General features: G+C 35.0%; 1 protein-coding gene across 1 annotated transcript; it reads right to left on the bottom strand.

Moving 5' to 3' along the window:
* Positions 1-13,719: 13,719 nt before the first annotated feature.
* Positions 13,720-27,132, bottom strand: nt5c2l1 (5'-nucleotidase, cytosolic II, like 1). Its single transcript, XM_055208807.2, has 18 exons — positions 26,907-27,132; positions 24,318-24,391; positions 24,110-24,227; positions 21,249-21,344; positions 20,270-20,361; positions 20,134-20,191; positions 19,406-19,499; positions 19,113-19,166; positions 17,302-17,385; positions 17,162-17,203; positions 16,935-17,036; positions 16,708-16,774; positions 16,450-16,620; positions 16,283-16,334; positions 15,397-15,454; positions 14,808-14,984; positions 14,459-14,551; positions 13,720-14,349 (listed from the first exon to the last, which is right to left on the bottom strand). The coding sequence occupies exons 1-18, from the start codon at positions 27,005-27,007 to the stop codon at positions 14,296-14,298; spliced, it is 1,587 nt and encodes a 528-aa protein (XP_055064782.2). The 5' UTR covers positions 27,008-27,132; the 3' UTR covers positions 13,720-14,295.
* Positions 27,133-27,157: the final 25 nt, after the last annotated feature.

Genomic DNA, 27,157 nt, shown 5'->3' on the forward strand with positions numbered 1-27,157 from the left:
ATAAAATAAATTAGATATATCTCATTTTATTACACAGTTATTAATAGTTGCCTCTAATGTTTTGACTATAGGTTATTAAACAATCGCCACAAGGTGGCAGTCTTACCACAGTCTGTCAATGCAACTGCGTTTGCTGTGTTATAAATCTTTGCAAATATTTTTAAACTCATCATTATCGTTTATCATTGAGTTTTATTTGCGTTTTCTAATTTGGTAACTATAAATAATCAATAAATTAAATAATAGTATGCTAGAATTAATGCTAAATATGTTAAATGCAATATTTAACGAATAAATGCAGTTATTTGGTACGAGTTACACTATAATCTATCTTTTTGTGTTTTTCAAAAGCAAACAGACCTTATTACTTTATTACTATTAATGCTTCAAAACATTTAACAATACACAAAACAAACAGAATACACAAAAACCTCTACACAGGAATGAAAACATACAAATTGTAAAGTTTCACAAATAAAATACGATAACAAAGATAAATTAGTACAATAAAAAAAATAAAATTCAAATAAATAAATAAAAAATATGGAAAAATTAACAGGTTACTTTATACTAATTGAAGGTCGCGTAAACGCAAGTTGACGTCACTTCCCGTGCGGTGGCCCTCAGGAAAAATGGCCGCTCATTGAAGTGACGTGTGCTGCTGAGTCAGCTACTCTTAACACAACAACAGCACTGTATTACACACACATGAGCTTTTTACACTGCGACACCAGTATTGCTATTAAAGACTGAGGAGATGAGACACTGTTTATGATTATTTTAAATATTTATGATTAAATGTTAATGCTGATAACGCATCTGCTGTAACACAATTAGGTTTCTAAAGAAATAGCATTGCACAATTACTTTTCTGAGATAATTATCTCTTTATATTTTCTTAATTTAAAACCAACCGGGTGTACAGCAAAACACAGTTTCAAACTTATTTCGTGAAACACAGTGCAAAATAAAAGATAAAGTAAAAAATAAATAAATAAACCTGAAGCCACTGTTTTTACATTACCCAAATGTTGTTTGTATGGGACCTCTTAACAACTGACTAACTACAAACACACACACATACACAAATGCTGGGTTGTTTTAACCCATAGTTGTGTGAAATATGGACAAACACAACCATTGCATTCAAATGAGTTGTTTCACCCCAAAATTATGTTTTTCAACCAAATATCAACATCTAGGTTAATTTAAACCAGCGGTTTGGTTTTTCTATATTTTATCCAACCACATGCCAGCCTTTTTTTAAATGTGCAATTACTATTTTTAAACAGGTAACCTCTCTCCATCTGCCATGGGTTGGGCAAACAGTTCATCCGGACTAAGATTTACACATTTCTCACAATATTCAAATGTAAGACCAAGGTTTTACATGTCAACTTTAAAGCAGCTAACTATTTTAAGCTGCTTGCCATTGAATTCAGATTTATGGGGTGGTTTGGGAGTGTGAGGGGTTATTTAGGAGTCAAGAAAGTGCTAGACACTTTGAAACTGTGTGGAATTTCTAGGTTCCTTCACTGTTCCCTGGATGGATCACCTAAAGGATCTTTACAGCTAAAGTTAAATGACCATACAGAATTCCAGTAGGACTGTGTGGATTGTTGCATGTTATCTGTGGGTCAAAGAGGAATGCATTGCTATATAAAGTGAACTGTGTTGCGTGGAAGGAACAGAGGTCATTTTGGCACATATATTCAATGGTCAAATAAGCAAGCAAAAAAAAAAATGAAAGAGAGGATAACATCACATAAATAGTGTGAAGTGCTGAACTTGTTCTGTTGAATATCCGTTAAAATTATGGATTCAGTTAAACGTTAATACAAGTTAAGTTGTGTATTCGTGGAATATAGTTGATTTGAATTATATATAAATAAATGTGACTTTTCCCTAAGTCCCTAGTACATACAAGAGAAGTAAACACTAAATGTTAAAATACATGCTATTTTTTGGTATACCCACCTTATAAACCTCAACTCATAGACATTATGTTAACATGTAATACAATTAATTCCTAAGACTTATAATTATATACCATTTTTTAAATGATACCCTGTCTGTGAAATCTAGCCTGAAATCTCATAATTATCAATCATTGATTTTACTTTAATTTCAATCTTTGACATGATCTTACTCTGTCAATATTAAAGATATCAAGCTTTTATTTGCACTGAAATGGTCTTTACATTATGTAAGATGATTTCAAGTAAAAAAGATGACTTTACAGACTGGTTTTTACAGACTGGGTCACAAATACAAGAAAAGAAAAGAATGATACCAGTGACAAATAGCTAGAAATAAAAATGTGATGATTTGATGTAAAGCTTAATTTATAGATAATAATAATAAAAGTGATTTAACAAATTACAAGCTTGACATTGGTGCTTTTAAACCGTTTTTAGACTTCCATAAGTGCCTTACTTTAGCATTAACTGTTTTTAAAAAAAAATGTTTAAATTATTAATATTAAGCTAAATTATTCTTTCGATAGGGGTTTATTTATTAGGTCAGATTTTTTAAATCAACCAATTTTGATTCGGTTCAGGAATGATTTTTTACATTATTATACACACTGTCCGTTTGTTTCAACTTATGTTTGGCTCAAATATGAACACTTTCCAGGTTAATTTGAACCTATATTTTGTCCAAACAACCCAACATTTTTTGAAGCATATATGTTATCCCATGAAACAGTAGTACACTTCCATAGTGTACTTAAAGTGCTTTATTTTCGCACACTAATTTTGTACTTAATATACTAAAAATTCATCTTTAGTACTTCTTAAGATGTTCTTAAGATCATCTAAGTGTACTTCACTGTGCTATTTTGAGACACCATAAATATGAACTAAAATGTGCTAAAAATGTATTTTAAAAAATGTATCTTGTAAACTTGAACCCATCTTTGTATGAAAGTTGAGTTCAAGACAAGTTTTAACTTAATACATTTTTGAATACAGAGATAGTATGTTAAAAGTGCATTTTAGTTCATATTCATAGTGTCTCAAAATAGCATAGTGAAGTACATTTAGATAATCTTAAGAACATCTTAAGAAGTACTAAAGATGAATTTTTAGTATATTAAGTACAAAATTAGTGTGCGAAAATAAAGCACTTTAAGTAAACTATGGAAGTGTACTACTTTTTCACCTGGGATACCAATTTAATCTATCAAATGATATTTGTTCAATAAATTAAAATGTTTCTTTAATCAACTTAAAGTGCACAAATGACATCTAAACGGTGTGCTTCGTAAAGAAGGCTGGTAGTATATTGATGTTTAGATTATAGGTTATCTTTAAAGTAGTGCTCAACGCTCCTCCCTCAACCCTCAGGGTGTGTTTGAATAAGACTCGCATGGCCCTGTATGGGGTGGGTTCCCCTTAGCCCATTGCCCTTTGACCCCTATGTACATTCCGCATGTATTCTGTGAAATGAAGTGAGGAATTCCTCTGAAGTTTGGTTAATGGATTGGAGTTTTTCCTCAGGAGCTACTAAGGAACAGAATGTAGACCTTTGGCTTTTTACAGGGTATGCCATCGATGCTTTAACTTTAGCATGAATATATCACAAACATATATATGTAATTGATGCATAACATTTCAATTAATCTTTAGATTTATATGAATGTTAAAAAGAAAAGTATTTTTCGTTCTCGCACTGGTCATTCATTCATTCATTTGAACTAATAATGACAAATAACTAAAATATGGTGTCTCAATGAATATAAGGACATTAAATCTCCATACATATTAATTGCAAAACAATGAGCAAAATGATAATTTAATTAGATGATCTTTAGCATTTTGCACTGAAAGACATGCTAGCCTCCCAAAAGCTTTTTTTAAATAATGTCAGTTTGAAAAATTTATTTTTTTATCTGAACAAATAGATTAATTAAAAAAATAGCTTTTCAGTCTCACATAACGTAGATAAAACTATTTAAAGATCTACCTTTGAGTAAACTTATAACCTTGCACTGTAATTGTCACAATTTCATTCACAATTTTTGAGTAAAATGTTGCGCCATCCTTTAAAAACAGCTTCAGGACTGGGAAACCAAAATGAACATACATTTCTGGCTATAAATGTTCACACCCTAAGATTTTAAACTCAACAGTATGGCTGGAATTCACCTACAGGAAATGCAGAGCTTATTTTACTGATGTTTTTTGACACGTTCAGCGTGCAAAACTCCTCACCCTGTTTTGGACAGCCACCCACACAGCTGGAATGTCGGGCATGCGCTCCGTACACCCGATTTAGGGTGAAAAGGGTATAGAGCACTCTTCTTAAGGCTAAACAAGGTGGGGGGAAAAGATTTTGGAGGTGGGGGTCTAGGCTTAAAAAGAGAGATGAATCTCAAAGAGCTTCGCATCCCATCCATGTCACCACCCACTGTGATGCTGACAGAAAAATCTAATCCATTAACCTTCTGTTTTGCTCAGGGAAATTTTCAATGACTATCTGTCACCAGTGTTTTCCCTGTTGGGTTGTCCATGAGGGGCAAACCAAAGAGAGGGAGAGATGCAGAAGATGAAGCAGAAGAGGAAGGTTAAAGGGCAGAGGAAGAGAGGAGGAAGGGAATTGGGGGAAAAGAATAATGATGAAAACTTTACCTCCCAGTTTCATATTCTCTGTTTGTACACAGCTCAGGTGTGACTGATAAAGTTTAAAAGGGCAACGAATGAAATTATTCAAATAAATTAATTGTGTTTTTTAAGTATATTTTTGATAATATTACGTTTTGTGTCATTTAGGAAAGCATATTTAACTTCTATATTTTTGTTTATGTATATACTATGTTTAGATCTTGGCAAATTAATCTGATTCTGATATGATTGTGTCGTTATAATTAAAAATAATCGGAAAAAGTGGAATTGTATATAGACAATTTTGCAAGATGTAAACAACACTGGTCCGGAAGCACTTCCCGTTTCATTTTTGTAACACTGACCAAAATATTAATATTAATTAATATTAGAATAAAATACAACAAACAGAACATTTTGAAATAAATCAAAATGTTAAATAAATGTAAAGTAAAAAACATAAAAACAAAAGGAAGTGCTTCTAGACCAGTGATGTTTACATTTTTTTCAAAACGGTCTCTATGAGTATAGCATTTAACCAATTAAAACTAAAAATTACTACAAATAAATAGTAAATTTGTATGTGTTTTTTCTAGAAAAAATCTAGAACTTTAAAAAACCTACAGATAGAAATCACTGAAAGTACATTCTCTCAAGCATATAAAATAATTTATTTATGTTAGTTTAACTAATAAATCAAAAAACATGTATGAAGACGTTTCAAAGATCAAAAGTTATATCTTAACCTACAAAAGATTATTGGATGATTTGTTATTCAGGAAATAATTAATTATTTTATTTTTAAATATATAATCTATTTTATTGTGAAATTCAATCCTCTTTTTTAATGTTTTTAACTTTGTTACAAATGTTTATAATTTATTTTTTAAATAGTTATTCTAATGAAGAAAAAACATATGCACATATAAAGTTTCATCATATGAAAATTGTGAATTATCTCTTTCATACTGTAAAATTACAAGCAAGAAAACAAATTAATTTGTTTTCAATTTAAATGTTTTGAATGTTTATTTTTAAATAATTTAGAATTGAATAATTTACAATTTTGTCTTTCAAATGTTTTTATTTATGTGTTTATGTGTTTTCGTTTGGTTTTGCTTAAAATATTCAGTACCAAACTTTAGTAATAATTGGATTGAATATTAAAATTGTACAGATTTGCTGAAGTGTTTTAGAAATACTTTTACAGACAGCATTTCAGTAATGTGATCATTTTGAAGATAGCCTTTATACAGTACATTTTAAAAATTAACCTGATTATTAGTAGTTATTTTATTTCAATTTATTTTTGTTGCTTTTCAAAAGAAAACATTCGTTCTGTTTTACAGCTTTCGTATTTAAAGGTTTTGGTACTGTTAGAATACCTACATTTGTCCTTTGTCATAACATTAAATTAAATCTTTTTCTTTTTAGAATGATTTCAAAAGGCACTTAATTTTAATTAAGTTAATCAATTATAATTTTATTATGACTTTATTTGTTTAAATAACCATAAACTAAAACAAATGTTTCAAGCATGCTTTACTGGTGAAATTGTATGTGCATGTTTTTGAGTTGCACATCAACCCTTATACAGACAAAACGTGATAACCTATAACCTTTAAAGTGAATCCACCTACAGACTATACCAGAGGACTTTTGGTCAAGATCATTGTGCATCTATACAAATTATTTACAAAATGGTATGACAGCAGTAATGCGCAATTCATGATTTAAAACCCAGTTTGATTTATAAATGTCAAAATTCTGATAACTAATTATTTTATTTCAAAGTAAGTGTAGTCTTGTAAATCTCTTGAAGTTATAATCTCAAATGAAGTATAGGCAACAGATGAGAGAATATCTCTTATAGTTTTTCATTTTTTTCCACAAGCTGTTGAATGCATTGCTCTCCCTCACATCAAACACTTTTTTACAGAGTAACCACACAATCAGATCCCTTCAATTTGGGGGACAGCGAAAGGGGATGGGGGAAATGGGCCCTTTCCCACCAAACAATACCATTATTTCAGCTCCCTTGGCCAAGAATGCCACATTTCACAGCCCACTACCCTCCTCCAGATGTCAATCAAAGCTCACAGAGGACTCAGGCACCTCCCATGACTGCCCCTTCTCTGGTTCGGCCCACCCCTGTGTCCCAACCCACCACAATCTGACTGCACAAAAGTGCAACTCCGTATCCATGTTGTACATTCTGTGTGCTTCTGTTGAAGGTTGCCTCAATAGAAAAGCAGCGTTAGCAGCGCAAAAGGTCATAGGTTTGAACCCAGGGAACACACATGCTGATTAAAAAAAATATACCTTGCAATATCTTTTAATATAAATATATTAAAATATATAGAATGGTATTATTTTCATTTGATTTAAAATGTCAAAGTATGTGACAAAATATTAATTTACCCATTTGACAGACACTTTTATCCAAAGTGTTCCTCAGGAATCCAACCCATGACCTTAGTGTTGCTAGCACTGTGCTATAAGTATACAGTTGAGCAACAGGAAAGCTATTGCTCAGGAACGTCACATTTTAGTTTTATAAAGCTAAAACTTATTCAACAACTTAATATTATACTAAATAAAAATAGAAATGCCACCAAATATTTCTATATTATGGTTTCTAAACATAAATAGATTAAATTAATTAAGGAATCTGTATAAAAAAAGGAAGTGAGTGTCGTAAATATTAATTAACACGTTTCTGACCTTAAATGCCAATTTTCAGTAATTGTAGTTTAAAAATGTACATGAAAGTATGGAAGTGATGAGAAATTTGTGAATGGGACACAGTGCGTCGCGTATTTGTTGCTCAATTAAAGTATGCAGCGGCGGTATCACATTCGCGTCCAATCACAGAACGAGTCAGAACGCCCAACAGCTGAAGATTTAACCAATAGCTGATCACAGAGCACAGACTAGCGCAGGAACGGACCAATCAGCGCGGCGCATGCAAATCTGGGGTTCGCTCCGGCTGGATCTGAATGTCAACTAGTCAAAGATGGAGTCCTACGTTGGGAGGCCTCGAGGCCGCTGCGCGCGTCTTTCCATTCGCGCGTTAATTTCGCCGCACCGCGCGTTAACATTTTTAACCGCACATTTGGAAACGGAGAGTCTGAATGCACGCGTCATTTGAAAAAACGGAACCCGAAAAAGAAGACGCTCAGGTTTTGCACCTTTTGCTCAACTTTTCCTCTACTCTTTCCCTCTCTCGTCTTTTACCCCTTCATGTTTTTTTCCTCTCCGACGGAGTGTCCCTCCCTCGGTTAGATACCATTCATGAAATTTGGGGGTTCACTATATGTGCATTCCACGCATTTGGAATGATTGGGCGGAAATGGCGGGAGCTGTAGGGCGTAAAGGAGAGTTTAGGGTGGATGTGCAGAATGAACTGATCGTGTCATTTTCACGCGCATCAGGACCGTGTGCCATCTACACGTTGGGTACGAGCAAATCTTTTCTATAGTATGTGCGTATTGTATGCTGTCTAGGGACATTAAGATGGACGAATTGTTTTTAAAGATAACATATAGGGGTGTACATGCACTCGCAAATGTTGTGCAGGGTTTACCTTTCCAAACGGTGTTAATATTAGGGTATTGTAAACATAGCAGCGTTAACGAATAAAGTGTTAATTCGATTCAAAGCTCAGGTTCAATTCAGCCAGTGGTGTTTTGCATTTATCCCGAGGCAAAACAAAAATGTTCAAGTAACATATGCAATTAAAATCCGACTAAATTTCTATTATAAACGAAACAAAATGTGCATATTAATTCTTATATTATTACTGAAGGTAAGATGGTAACTTTGGGGAAGTTGAAAGTAGCTTAATTACTTAATTTAATATAAACTTTAAGCAACATGTTAAACAGTTTTTGTGTAGCGTCTTTGTAAATGTTTACTTGTTTTAAACGCTTCGTTAAACCGTTTAATTTTCCGTGCTGTTGTTTTAATTTTGTCGAATGAATTTTGCACATCGAAGATTTAAACGAGTGCTTATTTCTTTTTGTTTACTTAAAGTTTTGTTTCGATTTCATTGCATTTTATGGGTCTGTCTGTCAGTCGGTGTGCAATAATTCCAGTCGTTTTAGAAACACAAAGTGCTGTGACACTCACTTCTAGAGTTTAAGTTAGTTAAGATTTTTTTATTCATTTTATTTTATGGTACACTAAACTAAATGAATACAAAACGTTAGACTTTTTGATTTTAAGAATGCATTTCTTTTTAAAGCAAGGCAAATCGTTTTCGAAAATGTGTAATAGTAAAGCTTTTAGTTGTGCATTTTTAATTTTAATTCCTTTTTATTCAATTATTTTCTGCATTTTCTTTTTAAGTTTGTTTAGCTTAATTTGCTGTCATTTAATTAAAAGTGTGATAAAATATATTAACTTCTATATTTAAGTGAATCAAAAAGAACTTAGTCAAGTTCAGTTCTTTCCTTTGATATTATTATTGTACGTTTAAGAAATGTAATCATTCATTGAAACAGATGAAACGTGACACTGTTAAGGTGGATTGTGTGGGGAACATATTGATATCGACCATGTTTTGTCCATTGCCCTTTTTCTGTTGTACTACTGGCCAATCAGAAGAGCAGTGCAATATTAAAAGGGCATTGGCTTATAGAACAGAGACCTCCGCCAACTCTTTATTGCCTTAACCTAACTGGATCTGAAGTTTAGATACAGTGAGTATAAAACATTATTTTAGTATTCCCAAGTAGTTTTTCCATATGCATAAACTGTGTAAATGTTTAGATTTTATTTCTGACCATTAAAGGCAAAGACCATTAAAGGCAAAGATCTTTTTTTAGTTGCATAATGTATGCATGTACATTTGGCACTAAATGTAATGTATTTTTAGAGACAGTTGCAAAATTCCTCACCAATCGAAACCAAACTTTCAAGAACTTTAAACAAGGGATAGAGTGAAAATAGCCCTAGCCCAAAGAAGATGGCTGACCAAATGTCCACGTGCTGATGTGCTGAGGTCAGCTGCTCTGACGATGTTGCACTACTGTACCATCCATTCTAGCAGTGCAATAGTATTGTCATAGCATTTAACCTTTGCATATTCAACTGAAATCCTGGGAAGCGAAATGCAAACTAGAAGCGCTCTTTACGTACTGTCATTTGCTATTTTTTTGTTTAATAAATGCATAAATAAAAGCACTACTTCCAGGCTTAAAGCTGAGTTAAGGCATCATTTGTTTGGGGGCATGGGAACTGAATTGTGTATACATCACAGTCAGTTGCCTTTGTTATTCCACCATGTGACATGGTTGGTTTGTATAGGTAAAGGTAAGAAGGGCATAAATAAAGGTGCATGGGTCGGATCCTCCCTTGTCGCAGGTTAGCATAGGGGGAAGGGAATGTTTTCGGTGGAATGCAGGGAAGCAGGTCCAGTTGTGAGTATAGGGATGGGGGATGGGTCAGGAGAGGGGCCCGGGACTGCTAAACGTGTCTCTCGGCATTGCTTAGACAGTCCTTAACATAACTGAGTGAATCGACCCTATAGGTTTTGAACCGTGCATACCATTGCCTATATGCCAGAGGCACGTCATGCTTATGCATTGCTATACAAGGTGTCTGTACTTGCCTCGCATCTGTGTAAATTAGCTTTTCTTGTTTATGATCATAAAGAATTTGACCTTGGTCCTGTAGGTCACTTGGTAACACGTTGCGTGTGCAGCATTAAGGTCATAGGTTTGATCCAAGAGAACATGCATCGTGATAAAAATGCAGACTGGATCTCACGGAAAGCCGTGTTTTAGTCACGAAAAATGTGATTCATTTATTCGTGTCCATGGCACGAAATTCAGCCTTTTCTGAATGTCTTTTTTGTATCACTCGCACAAATTTCTATAATTAGTTTTTCTTGTCCGTGGCACGACTTCCGTTTTCATGTCATTTTATGTATTGTTTTCTAATAGTTTTTTCCTATTTTCTTACCATTGTCGTTTGGGGTTGGAATTAGAATGACTTTGTTTACATGTTTAGACATCCTAACCCAAAACCCAACTCTAACCCCAGCTCCAGGTGAGAATAGTTTTTAAAAAAGTGGAAGAAAAACATCTAGAAACCAATACATAAAAGTACATCCTAACTATGGTGGCCATTCGTGCCAGTTCCGCCGGACACGCCCTGAACATGTTTTCGGGTTCATTCTCCGAAAGACGCGTTGCTCGACCGCATACGTCATCGAGGTTCTCACATTTCAGTTAAAATACATTAGACAATTAAGATTTATTTATTTTAAGACATACAATCATTGTAGTTTCATTCTTACCTTGAAATGTAACGGTGGCTTTTCTAAAATTAAACCCGAAATATTAAACCTTGATGACATATGCGTTCGACCAACGCGACTTCCGGAGAACGAACCCGAAAACATGTTCGGGACGTGTCCGGCGGAACTGGCACGAATGGCCACCCTAATCCTAACCGAAACCTCAAATCTAACCCCAAGCGACATTGATTGAAAAATAGAAAAAAAAATGAGAATACATAAAATGACACGAAAAAGAATGTCGTGCCACGGACACGAAAGGCTATTTATAGAAATTTGTGCTGAATGCCATGAAATAGACATTCGTACTCAAGGCACGAAAAAAGCTGAATTTTGTGCCATGAACACTAGGGCTGGGTGTCGATTCAGATGTTCCAGATCGATTCCATTTCGATTCACAGGCTATCATATCCATTCGATTTCAATTCACATTTCGATTCCGGCTCTTGGTCGGTTTTAATACTCGATCGATTCCATTTCGATTCACAAGCTGTCAAAACGATTTGATTTCAGTTCTCGGTTCAATTCTCGATTCCGGCTCTCAGGTCGGTTTTTATACTCGATTCTCGATTCAACTCAATGAATATAAATTTAATACAAATACTATATTTATAAAAAAGAACAGCAGTTTACTAGTGGGTAATTAATAAAAAGAAATTAAAAGCCACAACACTATCATCGTCGTCTTTCTTTCTTTCCTTGGTAACATCGCGCAAGGCAAAAAAGAGAGTGACATCTAGTAAAGAAGACTAGTAATTAGATTAATGTTAATCTTACGTTTAATGTTTGCGGAAATAAATATGGAAAAAAAAATCGATTCTGCTCTTTGAGAATCGATTTTGAATCGACCACGTATCAAAAAAAGATTAATCGAAAAAAAAAATGTCCCCAGCCCTAATGAACACAAATAAATTCATTACATTTTTCGTGGCTATAATAAAAATTTTTGTGAGATCATTTTTTGTTTAGGTTTTTAGTGATCAAAATGTCTTCTTGCATCAATGCAGTGAGACCTCAATGCTCCAAACGTCTACACCCAAGTAAAATACATTTCTCAAAGTGGATTTCACACCAAATTACACAGCAAATCATACAAGCGCAATTTCAGGGCAGGCATGCCGAATATGCCTCGGGTTAAATGTTAACCCTGTTTATCTATAGGGGTGGGAAACTATGAGCGAGTGAAGCACCTAAACCACTTAAGTAACGCACGCAGCTTGTCGAGGCATGTTTGCAAGGGTTGCTGGGAAATAGTGGAATGTGAGGAATGGGAGATGATGTGTGTCTTAGGTGCTATCAAGTAGGACGTATTGTCAGAGGCTGCTTTCGGCTCTCTGAAGATTGCACAATAATACAGTAACTAGTGCAAAAATGTTTATGCAATGTTACACAAACTTTTCAGAAACTTTATTCTCTAGACTTCACTGAATCGTCCTGACATTCAAAGTTTGTGCTCCTACGGCTCCGTGGTAGAGCAATGTATTGCAATAGCAGCGCAAAAGGTCATGATTTTAAACCCAGGGAACACATACTTGTAAAAAAATGATAAAAGCATATGCCATATTCATAAATGTTAATGTAATATGTTTCATTTAGTGCTCTGAAAAATGCGGCAAAGACCAGTTCAGTTGAGTTAAATGTTCCTTTAGCTCAACTAGTATTGGATTAGTAAAATGAAGGGTGTGGGTTTGATCCTAGTAGACACATAAAAACAAAAGACTGATAAAATGTATAGCATCTGCCTAATGCCAAATGTAAATAAGATGCCACATACTGTTGTGTTGGATTTATATTGCCCACAAATGTAGGTCCATGGATTGAAGCTGATGCATGCATTAGTTACAGTGGATATTAAATTGTATACTTTAAACTGTCCACAGGGGCAGCATTGTGTTTTGAGACTGCAGCGTTATTTAATAGCTGCATGTAACTTAATTTTAAAGCTAGGAGTAATGTGGTAAATGGCGTCTATGTTACATTAACAGTCATTATATTTAGTGTGGGTTTAGCAAGAAAACAAAAACAAGACTTAAATGTGCAGCCAGGTATTTTTCACTCACGAGCTACATGCATGGCGTAGGTCCAGTTGACTCGTGTCAGTGATCAACATCCGGTCGCCTTTCTTATTTCACCAGGTTTTCAGACTTTAAAACGATAATATGACAGAATGTATAAAGTACAATCATGACACGTATGTACACATTTAAAGTAAATTTCATATTACGTAATATCCCGGACGAGGTTTACGCTGCACTTACGAGCACTTCCGCCGTTTCCATTTTGCACGCGCCTCTTGCATACGCGCGCGGCTTATTTTAGTTTAGTTACTCATTACTCATTTTATACAGCCATATTGCAGTTAAATTGCTATTATAAGTATATGCCTGTCGTAACATAGGTTGTTAATTCATAAGTCACATTCACAGAAAGGCCTGCTTGATGGTTAGCTGAAGTAAGATGTTGCCAGGTCTTCGTTCCCCTTTGACGCAGCGGATACAAATCAGATGGAAATGTATGAACACTATTTGCACATGTTAAATAAAATGTTTTATCAGTTTCAAACACGATACGTTGTGTGTTATCTTGTGACAGGAGCTTGTTGTGATCCTGAGGTGTTTCATTATACATCAACTAGGCTTTGCCGCCATCTTACGGACAGCCTACAGAGATTTTCCTGAACATGTCCGTATAAATTAAAAGTTTTTTTGTCGTTTAAGCCATATATTATATAAATATGCATACATAAAATATGTAAGGTAGACTATAATAAATAAATATAAATTATAAATAAATATGCGACAACAAAAGTAGCTTAAAATAAAGTCATTTAATACGTCATCTCAATTAGCTTACAAAAAACGAAACCATATTAAATCAGTCTTATGGGCAGGTTTGAACTTCACTGTATGAAGCCCACATTTATAATACTGTATCCAACATTATAGTGCAGTCACTATAAGGCTACTTTTAAGTAGATATGAGAACAAATCCAAACACTTCAGAAGTGACCCAGTATCCCAATTTTAACACATGAACAACAAGCAACATTTTAAATATAATATGTATCAAAATATTGTATCAAATGCACAGAAAGTTCATATAAAAGTCTTACAAAATGATTACTTAAATATATTTTATCTAGATTCATAAAAGACATGGCAACACAAACTTGGCAAATCCATTTCATCAGATTTTCTGCCAGATTTAAAATGAAAGCTTTACTGCAAATCAAACTCGAATACAGAAGCAATGTGTATAAATAATACAAGGCAGGAATGGATATAGTGGAGATAAAAAAAACACATAAACAGCAAAGTTCATATTTACAGCAATAAAATAAATCCCCTTGAGTCTTCACGTCTCTATCGGTGCAGCAGGGTTATTTCAGACACAGTCATCTTTTCCACAGTTGCCATCATCATTACATTCACATTGATGCTGTGTGGAGAAGGTATTAGACATTTAAATAATCAGAAGATCATTATTATTACTGCATTATTAGTGTGTTTTTTAACAATTCATAAAACAATGAGAATGTCAATCAAACCTTGCTGAGTGGGGTTCTAATGATGTGATTGGCTGACAGCTCTGATGTGGTCTGATCCCTAGACTGAGGGTCCACAGCGGCCTCATGAGGCAACTGAAACAAAAAGTTTTGATGTTAGAGAGTCACATCAAAGGTAACCATACTGAAAACATCAAATTGTTGGACATTTAACACATCAGCACCTATTAAATTAAAATAATCGAAGTGTTGAATGTTATATTTTAGATAAAAGTATAAATCCAATTTTACAAAAATTTGCTTAGTTGTGCTTAATACGCTGTCTTAATAAAAATTGGGGTTTGTTAAAAATTCTGTAATTTTAGTGAAGCAACTGTATTGGGCAGCTTACCAGGACAAGGGGAGCCCTGAAGAGGTAACTGAAGGGGTAGTTTAGGAGATTGAGGCAGGAGATCGAGTATATATCTGCATAGCGCAGTAACTGACTGGCAAAGAGAGTTTTTGTGGAACCACAGCGAAATAAACTTCCCATTTTTCCATAGCACAAATCCATGCCATACGTCAATATCTGTAAAACACACAGAACTATATAGTAACAGCACATTTAGAAAACAACAACTTGCATTATGCAAAGCAGATTAGATGTGAAAAAAATTATCAGGTTGGTAAAGAATTGCGTTAGAAAATGTTTTGGGTTTGATTCCCAGGAAACACGTATACTAAAGTATTCATTGAATGTACTCTAAATTGCTTTGGATTAAAGCAAAATGCATAAATAGTTTGTAATAAATGTATGAAAAACTATGTTTAAAGTGTAAACTTTATATGAACTTGATATATACATTTTTGTTTCTTTCATCTTTCGGCTTGCTTATACTAGCCTACATTAGGGCACTTTGTCTGTTAAAGGTGCTATAAAATATTATATATTGAGAAAGGGGGTTTTATTAATGAAAATTAATTGATTTGAAAGAACTCACCTTTATCCTTTTCTGAATGGCACGGATATCTGGACACTCTCTCTCACTGTCCGAATGCCTGATGGGATAAAGTTTTGAAGCAATAAGTATGTGGCAAGTTTCTTTCCTTGTGGGATATTTTTGTTCGCACAATAAAATAAGAGCAAAACCTAACAGGAAAAATGCATCATTAAAGGCAAACGCCTTGATTGATATGTAAAGATAGCATACTAAAAAAAAGATTTAAGTATAAACTGGGAATCTGCGCAAATATATGACTGGTGTATATGGCGTGCTCTGTCGCCATCTATTGACCATTTTAAGTATTGCAGCTTCGGTTTATTACTGCGATATTTAGTCAGTTCAGTAGGCTAACCATCATGCATATTGCTAAGTGCCCCAAACCATTTACAATATGTAACCCTGGACCACAAACCCAGTCATAAGGGTCATTTTTTATTAAATAAATAAGCTTTCAATTGATGTATGGGTTGTTAGGATAGGACAACTTTTGAACTATGTGAAAATCTGAGGCTGCAAAATTAAAATACAGAGAAAATTGCCTTTAAAGTTGGCCAAATTAAGTCCTTAGCAAAACACTACTAATGGTAAATACATTTTTATTTACATGATTTATTTATGGTAGGAAGTGTACAAAATATGATAATATTTTAATAATAATAAAAATATAATATTAGTTATATTTCATATTTATACTAAATATAATATTTGTATAAAAATATATGTAATTAATATCCTAATAATTTTTGGCATTAAAAAAATCGATCAATGTATTTTTGGCTATTGTTACTGTTATTGTTATTTTTTGGCTTAAATATTTACACTTAGTCCCTTCTCCAGTGTTTTCCATGGTTGCAAAAACAATGCAAAATAATTGATTTCTTACTGATATAATTGTGCAAGGAAAATGTCCAGATGTCTTAACTCCTCAAACATACCTGTGCAAGAAACAAGAAAAAAATTTTTATGCATGTATAATATAGAGGCTCTACAATAATATATATATAAGGACTCATAGTTAAATTGATATTTAGATAAATGGAGAACCCTTACTGTTTTTGTCTGCCCACACATGCAACTCCTTAGCAAGTTCAGGAACGACCAAGAATGTCTTCCAGCCCTGACATTTCTTCGACTTGAGGATGTCCCCAACGATATGATCACCCACATAGAGGATGTTTTTCCCCCTAACATCCAACAGGTCACAGACGATATCAGAAGATCCTACAGGGGTGAAACAAGAACAAACGATTTAGCCCATTAAGCAAGCTCAGCATAGAAATAATGATAAGAGATAACAACTTTTCTTACCTCCAGAATACACCGTCCCATGTTGAAGAGCTCCAGTATACGTTCCTATACGCAGCTTACCAGTGTCCTATATCAGAAATGTTTTAAAAATCATTGTTTTGGAAACTGTATCAAGTAAAAAATAAGATAAAAGAAATAAAATTAATGACATTATTACTTATTACAAGCTACTTTTCCCAGAATGAAAGAATTAAGTGCAATGGCTAAATCCGTTAAAAACAACTCACCGTGTCTACTTGTCGTAACACTGTCCCTTCTGCAAAGAACGAAGGCTTTCTTGTGTCCACCACCACCAAGTCAAAGTAGGAACGCCAGGATGTTTTGGGGTTCTAAACAGCATGAGTATGATGTATTACAATCAATGTCGTTTTCAAAATAGTCAAAAGGCTTATGAGAACTATAAACATTTAATAAATGTGGGTTTTATGCTAAAACATATATTTAGGATGCTCACCTTGGAACCAGCCGGTGAATCTAACAAGTACTTCATAATACCCTAAGTACCAAAATAAATAAATAAATAAATATATATATATATATAAAACAAATGTTATTGTGCAATGATGTTTTTTCAGGAAATGTTTTTCTCTTTACCTCTGTGTAATTGAAGTCACTGTTAGTGGCCAGAAAAACTTTGGCGACCTCTTTGATGCGACTCAGCAGAAGGGGGAGGCGGGGCTAAACAGAAGCAATACCCAGTGTTTGTCTGTTTATATGTACAGCATAGGTGTTGCAGTAACTTACTGTATAAAATGAATGGATACTTTAGGGTATGCACGTGATGTCACCTTCGGCGAAAGTGACTGCGGTTACGCCCACTGAGTGGCAAAAGACAGAGCGGCAGAATTTGTGTACAGTGTGAAATCAGCAAAAATGCGTCTAAATGGGAAAAAGCTGTTGTGTAATAGACTGTACTAACAGATTAACAAGATTTCGGAGCTATCGTTTTACAGACTGACAAAAAAAAACACAGAAAGGAGAAGTAAATTGATTGTTCATGCTAACGTCTACAGACCACAGGTGGGGTTGATAAGTTGCTAGAGTCACTATCAAGCAGAGGTTTTACTTTCTACTTAAAAGTATTTATTCAAGTATTTGTATTTTATCCGTGTTTTTCTTTGGAAAACATTCCGAAGCATATTATCTTAATTTTTACATTTCATAAATACAAGTTGTTGTTTAACATTCAATATTTAAAGGACAAGTTTGGTATTTCACACTTAAAGCCCTGCCCTCAGGCCGCTCACGATGAAATAGAACGGCCCCGACTGAAATCTCGACACCCGCGGCCGCCCCGAGAATCCCCGGGTGTCTGTGTTTCAGCTCCCACCTTTTGCACAGGAACAATCCTTTCCAAAATGCACCAAACCCTCGTCCACAAAGACCTGAAACCCATCGAGTGGTCAGGGGTGTTCAATGATATGCTCACACAAAAATCGCGTCAAAAGACGCCTTCCAACAGCTGTTTTAGCATTCGTTGTTAACTTGTGGACCTATTTTTCCAAACGCCCCACACCCGTACATTCTTCCGCTGAGAGCTTGAATAATAGACACTCCAGCCCAGTTGGTGGCGCTAATCCGCCATTGCCAATTGCAAGAATAGAAACAAAGTTCCCGGCGCGGAGTAATACCGTACCTCACAGCACAACTAATACAAGTCAATGGAGTTGGCAAAACTACGATAAAACCTGTTGGAATGCGTATTTTGCAGCGATTTTTGTGTGAGCATACCAGTGAACACCCCTGATCACTCGGCGAGCCCCACGTCCCTGCAAACGAAAATTCAATGCATTCCAGGAAGGATTGCTCCAGTGCACCATTAAACCCATTGTAAAGGTAGGAGCTGAAACACAAACACCCAAAAACTCTCTGGGCAGCCGCACATGTCGAAACCCCAGTCAAAACCGCTCCACCCCATCACAAACAATCCGAAAACAGGGCTTCAAGTGCAAAACACCGAACTTGTCCCCTAAGTACATTAACGTACTTTAACTCAAGTAAAAGTACACAATTTAAATGTAATTAGGTATTAAATCAATGTTAATATGCAATATTAAAGAAAACACAGTATGATATATGCTTTAAAATATAGTGAAGTAAGAAAAACACCCGAATAAAGCACAGATGCTTGGAAAATGTAACTAATGTAACTAACTATTGTCCACCTCTGCTATCAAGTCCAACTAAATTTAATTTAATCTCAGTTTTACTGGCATTTTTGCAGCAGCTGCTATGAAAACCAGCCATTTTGTTGAACGTTTGCCACTCAACAGGGCATGCTCTGGCATGGTCACGTGGAAAAGTGAAGTCAATGCATACCCTCTATAGGCACAGACAAAGTACAATATCGTGTGCTATGAAGAATAAAAGCTCTGTGAAGTTCATCTTTATTAAACATAACTTACATCTTTAATCACATACTTATCCAGGTTCTTCAAAGTTCTTTCCTTCAAAGAACCCTAAGAAAAACACAATGATAAATTAAAATACTCGTGTGTGCTTAATAAGAAAATCAGAAAGGCCATTTACTGTACAGTAAATCAAAATGGCAACAAATATTTGTATAAAAATATAAAAAAGTCTTGTTTTACTATTATTTATGTTTTTTGGGATCTAAAGGAATAAGAAATTGTTTAACCTAATAATAAATAACACATGCTCTGCATGCAAATACGTAATTGGGTTCAATTTAACTTACAGTGTCATGAAGGTAATCCATGGCTTCCCTCACATCCTGAAACATGCTTTTGTGTGACATGAACAGGTCACCATGTTTGAACCCGTTGTCACAGCTAAATAGGGAGAAAAAGTCATTTTAATGGTGATTTGTTAAAGTTTATTTGTCCCATGCAAGCTACACTGCAAAAAATTATTTTCAAGAAAAAAAATCTTAGTATTTTCAGTAAAAATCTTGTTTTCAGTAAAAATATTTAAAAAATTCTTAAATTAAGAAGCTTTTTCTTGATGAGCAACACAACCCCAGAAAATAAGTCTAGTTTTTAGACCATAAATATAAAATTTTAATTATTTTGTGCATAAAACAAGCAAATTTTTCTTGAATTTTTCTTGAATTTAGTGTTAAAGAAAAATGTTCAAGATTTTTTTGCTTACCCCATTGGCAGAAAATACTAAGAATTTTTTTCTTGAAAATAAGTTTTTGCAGTTAATTGTCTGAACAAAAAAAAAACAATATTTTAGAATTATGAAGTGTTGCTAGGTGGCTGCTGGCATTTTGAGTGGTTCCAAGTAAAAATTTGTATCTGTACCACAAAGGACACAAAATGAGCCGCACTCCAAACTTTACAGTTAACAACATCAGAGTAGTTTTGTATGACCACTCACTTTTAACTTAATTTGCAAGTACCACTAATAAGAAACATCAATGTAATCTCCAAGACACGGTTAAGCAAGTAAAATACTGCTTACTTTTTGTATCTGGCATTTTTGGTGAAAAAGTCCACAAGGCATGCGTAAAGATACGTCTCTGTAAGAAAAAAAAGAAAAAAAATGTATTAGAAAAGTTTTTTTTTCACTTGACCATCACTGGTGTATCACCGTATACCTGATAGGTTGAAGCGGGTGTTGAGAATGTAAAAGCGGTCGGTGTCGTCTCTCTGGATGAACTTGTTGGGATAATATAGCTGGATCTGTGTGCTGCAGACAGACACGTGTTAATATCACGTACTGTACAAATAGATGCATAACAAAAACATGAACGCTTGCATGCATCAAAGTTGGAGGAGCTTATAGCAGTAAGCTAATAGACCTCACCATCCTGTGCTGACAGACAGATCTAACAACTAAATGAGCTAAGCTCTTGCTAAATAAAACCACCGTGACACTGGCGCCTGTTGAAGCATCCCTCATAAGCACTCTTAGATGATACAGATAGCGAATATCTGTACTGTTTTTGCAAGTATAAACGCATTTTTATTGATGCTTTGAGATATACAGCTGGGCCTTCAAAGTTTTTGAAGCGATCTTTGCAAGCTATATACACCAGTACCCAAATCCAAAAATATATATAAGCCACAGATCGAGGGAATTACGTCTATTCTAATCCTGCATGTGTTTTAACAGTTGAAAGTAACCCATATCCGGAAACTAACCCTCGTAAAATCTATAAGCCATTGTTCAAAAACACCCATCTACACCAGGTGTGAGATATAAATAAACTACTAATATATATCTATTATGGCCGATTACATCATCTGCGCTTGGCCTAAATAGTGGGATTAGGTGCTCATAAGATACTTTCCACAAAGTGTTTAGTTTTCAACACATGGCCCGTAAAGGTTGGCAATTCCTGAACCACTAGCAGCACCGGTTTAATCTGCAGAAATATCTGTATACGACCATCGGCACATGTTCAGGCCGTGATTTTTTTTTTCGAGATGACCCCAGTGATGCAGAAATGACGTCTATCATCTTTAAACATTACAAAACTTTTATTAAGTGTGTTTTCTTTCTGTATTTTATTTTAAACTATTAAAATGATCCCTGTTCGAATCATCAGAGAAATGTTCACCCGTCTCACTTACCCTCTGAGGTACTCGAATCCATGTGTTGCCACCAGGATGTTTCCATTCGAGTCTATTTTCAACAGGTTACCGTACTCGTTATCGTACACCAGACCTCTGGAAAGAAAATGAGAGAGTTTTGAAACGTATATAGTATAACAAAAGCTGTCACTGCCCTAATATATACCATTTAGGTACAGATATGTATACATTTGGTACCAAAAATGTACATTTGAGGACAGCTTTTGTACCTTTATTTCTGAGAGCATTTGCTAATTTACTTGTTTGAATAATGAATTAGTGAACATGTGCTGTTATGAGACAGAATGTATTATTTTTATCCCCACAGTCTTATTTGTATAAACTGGTTTGGACCAGGCTGAAGTCTTTTATTAAAATAGGTATGAAAATATACTCAACTGGCATATTTTAGTGTAGAAAATAGCTGCTTTATGCCTGTTTTCATTCGAGGTTAAATTGTATTTGTCAGAATAAAGGTCGACATGGTAGAGAAAATGCTGACGAAGTTTTGGACAGATAAGAATTTGTAAGATGCATCGAGGGTGTGGAGAGCGCCCTATCAGTGTGAAATACCGCGAAATCGATTTCCCAAACTGGACTGCCCTTTCATTGGATAAAAGATGCTTATGTCATAGTGATAAAAGTCACACATGATAACTGATCTCACGGCAAGTTGTGTTATAGTCACGAAAAATTTTATTCATTTATTCGTGTTCATGGCACGAAATTCAGCTTTTATCGTGCATTGAGCACAAATTTTGTAGGGATGCACGATATATCGGCCGGCATATCGTTATCGGCCGATAACTGCTTATTTTTAATATTATCGGTCATCGGTCTGATAGCAAAATTAGGCCGATAAATGAAAGCCGATAAATTATGAATTATTTTGGTTTGTTGAACCACTTCACTTGCTCATTGCTGGCCATGTGGAGTTTTGATTGGTGCTTTCTGTGACATAGCACGAAGATGACACGTGTTGCGGGCTTAAGAAGAGTATGCTAGTCTAGCGCAAAGACAAGATGTCCGCGGTCTGCGAGTTTTTCATTGTGAAAATAATATGAATATTTATCGGCCTATAGATATCGGTTATCGGCCCCCAAATTTAAAGAGTTATCGGTTATCGGTATCAAAAATGTCCATATCGGTGCATCCTTACTTTTTTGTGTCACTTGCACGATTTCTATAAATAGTTTTTCGTGTCCGTGGCACGACTTTCTTTTTTGTGTCATTTTATGTATTGCTTTCTCATTGTCTTTTCGTATTTTCTTACCATTGTCGCTTGGGGTTGGAGTTAGAATCACTTTCTGTTACATTTTTAGACACCAAAACCCCAACTCTAACCCCAACTCCAGGCAAGAATAGGTTTAAAAGCGGAAGAACAACATGTAGAAATCAATACATAAAAGTACATCTTTACCCAAACCCCAAATCTAACCCCAACCCCAAGCGATAATGATTTAAAAAGTAGGAGAAAAAAATGCGAAACAATACATAAAATGACACGAAAAGAAAGTCGTGCCACGGACACGAAAAACTATTTATAGAAATTTGTGCGAGTGACACGAAAAAGACATGCATGCTCAAGGCATAAAAAAGCGGAATTTCGTGCCATGGACACCAATAAATTAATAAAAATTTTCGTGACTATGACACGACTATGACACGTGAGATCATGTTGGAGCATTTCTTTCACAAATTCAAACCCTTTATGCATGATACCATTACAAATGAACAGATCCGGATTAACAGATTAACACAGAATATAGATTTTAATTGTATCAGTGATGTGAAAAACCAGCTAAAGTCATTTTTTGTGTGTTTTTTAAATAAAATCTTCCTACATAATGTGTGAAATATAAGCTTGATATCTTTAATATTGGCTGAGTAAGGTCAAGGTCAAATATTGAAATGAATGTGAAATCAAACTTTAATATTAATCTCATAATTATGAGATTTTACCCTGGATTTCACAGACAGGGTAACAAGTATTGGAAAATGTATACATGCTTCTGTTTTGCACCATCATACACTGTTAGACTTAACTGTAATTTCTACAGTTAATTACCACAAAATGCCCAGTAAAATACCATAATTTTCTTTTCCAGTCCATTACTGTAATATGCATTGCATTGTGGGTATTAACATTTAATTTACTGTGATTTACTGTATGTTTTGAATTTGCGGTAGCCTGCTGTAAAAAAACAGCAGTAATGCTACTGTAGTTGAATAAAATAGTGTTATAAAAGCATATAAATGGAAAAATAAAATATTTCGATGAAATGAAATACATTTTATTTGTTATGCTTTTAGCAGTGAAGCAAATTTCAAAATATGAATTGTTTTTCAGCAGTGTAAATAATTTATTGAGAATTGTAGAAAAAGTAAAACTAGGTTACAGTAAGGGTATTATACTGTAAAATGGAACTGCGGTAAAGGCATCATACTGTAAAAAACATGTACAGTTACACTCTAAAAACAAACGGTGCTATATAGCACCAAAAGTGGTTCTTTGCTCGTAATCATTGAAGAACCATTTTTAGTGCCATATAGCACCGGTGAAGCACCTGTGTAGAACCATATAGTGCTATGTAGAACCATATTTGGTGCTATAGTGGTTCTATATGGCCCCTATATGGTTCTACACAGGTGCTTCACCGGTGCTATATGGCACTAAAAACAGTTCTTCTATGATTACGATCCAAAGCAACAATTTTGGTTCTACGTTTGTTTTTTTAGAGTGTATGGTACTGTAATGGGGCAGTTACCGCATATATACAATAAAAAGTCTAACCCTTCACAATGAGTTCACTGACTTTAATGTCAAATTTAGGCCCATTAACACAGAAAGTAACACTCACTTTGTAGGGAAGGTTGAGTCGTACGTATAACCCAGCAGCTCGTGCGGGTAGCCGATTGACACAAGTCTGTCCCTGAGAAGTTCAAATCCAAGACTTTCATACTCGGGAGATTTGTACACTGTTGAGAACAATGCATGATGTTAACGTAATAGTAGCACTTCACACATAACCTGACAACTTCTCCCAGAGGTACCGTAAATGTTCTCACTTGCCAAAGTGTAATCCATGTCAAAGCCATAGCACGTTATGTTCTCGAGGGTCAAACTCCGATTCACAAAAACCCTAGGGGAACAAATCTTTTTTTATCAGATATGTTAAGTATATTCACACAAATTTCCTCCTACTTTTTCAATGCTCCAAAACTGTTAAAGGATTAGTCAATTTTCTTCAAAAAATTTCAGATAATTCACTCACCACCATTTCATCCAAAATGCCGATGCCCCTCTCCGTTCAGTCGAGAAGAAACCATGTTTTTTGAGGAAAACACTCCAGGATTTTTCTTATTTGAATGAACTTTAATGGACCCCAAAACCCAACAGCTCCAATGCAGTTCAAAACTGCAGCCCCAAAGGACTCCAAACAATCCCAAACGAGGCACAAGGGTCCCATCCAGCAAAACGACCGTCATTCTTTGGCAAGAAAAACAAAAAATATGCACTTCCAAACCACAACTTCTCATCTTCCCCCGGTCCTGTGATGCGCCGGCGCGACCCCACGCAATACGTCATTACGTCAAGAGATCACGGATGACGTATGCGAAACTACGCCCCAGTGTTTACAAGTGTGGAGAAAGAGGACCGTTTCGACATTGTTGTATGTGGAATGATACTAATTAATGTCTTTGTGTCAGTTTATTGTTTAAAATTATCCGCAAACGTGCGTTTATATATGTAACACGTGACCTTTCCACGGCATTATGCAATTACGTGAGGTCGCGCCGGCCCGCCACACAGCCGGAGACAGACAAGAAGTTGTGGTTCAAAAGTGGAATTTTAATTTTCTTGCCAAAAATGACAATCGCCCTGCTAGACAAGACCCCCACGCCTCACCTGAGATCGTCCAGAGTCCTCCGAAACTGCACCTCCAAACTGCATCAAAACTGCCAAGTGTTGGGGTCCATCAAAGTGGAATGTTTTCTTCAAAAAACACAATTTCCTCTCGACTAAACAAAGAAAGACATCAACACCCCGGATGTCATGGTGGTGAGCAAACCATCTGGAATTTTTTAAAGAAAATGGACTAATCCTTTAATGACCCTTAGTAGGCTGAATGCATGCATGCACGTATATTTGTATGTTTATGCATATATCAAGTCAGAACAGTTCAGCTCTGTTCTTATCAGGTTCCCCATATGACAGAGATCCAGCTGGTGTGAAGTAACTGCTGATTGAAAGAAGTAAAGACGTAAGGCGAAGTCGGCGCCAACTGGCACACTCCCTTCTTGGCAATATCTCTACACAAACCCATCACGTTTCTATGACTAGAACGGATAATTAATGACTATGCAATCTTAATATAGTCTACAGTCTTAATCAAATCCATGGAAGATAAATTATGTTTTCATGTTGGAAGCATCATTCGTTTGAGAAAAACTTAATTAAAATCCAAAAGGAAAGTTATTAATGACTTACAACATAACCAATTTGTATTTTCTCATAGCAAGTTTACACTATGAATGAATGGCTGCACTTTAACGCCAATCAAATAGTGCAGCACCCACAACTTAATTTAATACAATGCACTGTATCTGTTTAATGTAAATGCTATTTTTATAATATTTTGATCGTATATATGATCAATGACTGATTAATTCACATTAATTTCATCTTTGACTCTTCTTTCATCTTTAAAATAAGTGAACTGGAACACAAACGCATAACATTTTATATTGCATCAATGCAATGATGTCAATGAAAAGGGTGTCATTGGTCACATATTTTCAGTAATGTATATAAAGTATATGCAAGTCACTTTGGATAAAACAGCCTGCTAACTGAATAAATGTGCATGTAAATGTAAATGCTGGCCTTTAAATACAGCAAAACTATACTGTGTTGACCATATACGATCTGTTTTCTTGGAAATAAGTGAAGGTTCCTCAGATTATGAAAAGCTTCAAGAAACTTTGATTTTTGTTTACCAAAAATGTTTTTCTTATGGAATTGCTTTGAATAATGTTGATCTATATTTGGAGTGTGAGTGAATGTTAATAATATAAAGTTTGTGTGATGAAATTATTAGTCATCAATAACTATTCATAGACAAAAACAGTGGTGATTATCATTCTTGTAAGTTTCAGAGTAAAGGAAACTTTGATGGATAAAAATGGTGAGCTTGGACACACAGTATATGTATTAAATTAAAAATGTTTACATTACAAAAGATATATTTAAAATAATAATGTTTGGTATATACAGTCACATGCTGTTAACATACTACATAACATTTACTGAAGTGAAACGTTTTCAATGTGGGAACCGCTCATTTTTTTTTATAAAGTTCCCAATTTTATTAATTAATTTTTTTCATTTTGAACAATATTTAAATGACCCCCGAAAAAACACCACGGACTTGGATAAACAGGCAAGACTTAATTGGTTAGTTCAATTTATTTGTATATCAGTGAACCTAATCGATTATGATCACATGTCCTTGTATTGTGTAATCCAATGATATGAAATGTTGAACAAGAACAATTCTCCAATAAATATCTCGCGACTGATGAATTTAGGCTATGTGAAACTTTACTATAAACCGTAAAACTACAGTACTGTTCAGCTAATATACCTGTCCTTACCTGGACTGAAGTTCCTTTTTCCCCGTGCGCAACTCCATGGATAGTCTGCGGCTCATGTCCAGCGCCGCGCGCTGTTCGCTCTCAGCCTCGCGACTCCACATATCAGATGCCTGACGCTGTCACGACACTCTTCTTTGCTATTTAAATTATTTCATGTGGCTGACATCATCAGTGTGAACGTACCGTGTGCTTTTGCTTACAAACAACCACCCTGCGTGCGTAATTTGGGCGCGGGTGTGGGTCGCGCGTGT

Source organism: Misgurnus anguillicaudatus, chromosome 12 (genome assembly GCF_027580225.2).
Source record: "Misgurnus anguillicaudatus chromosome 12, ASM2758022v2, whole genome shotgun sequence".
Classification (NCBI taxonomy): Eukaryota; Metazoa; Chordata; class Actinopteri; order Cypriniformes; family Cobitidae; genus Misgurnus; species Misgurnus anguillicaudatus.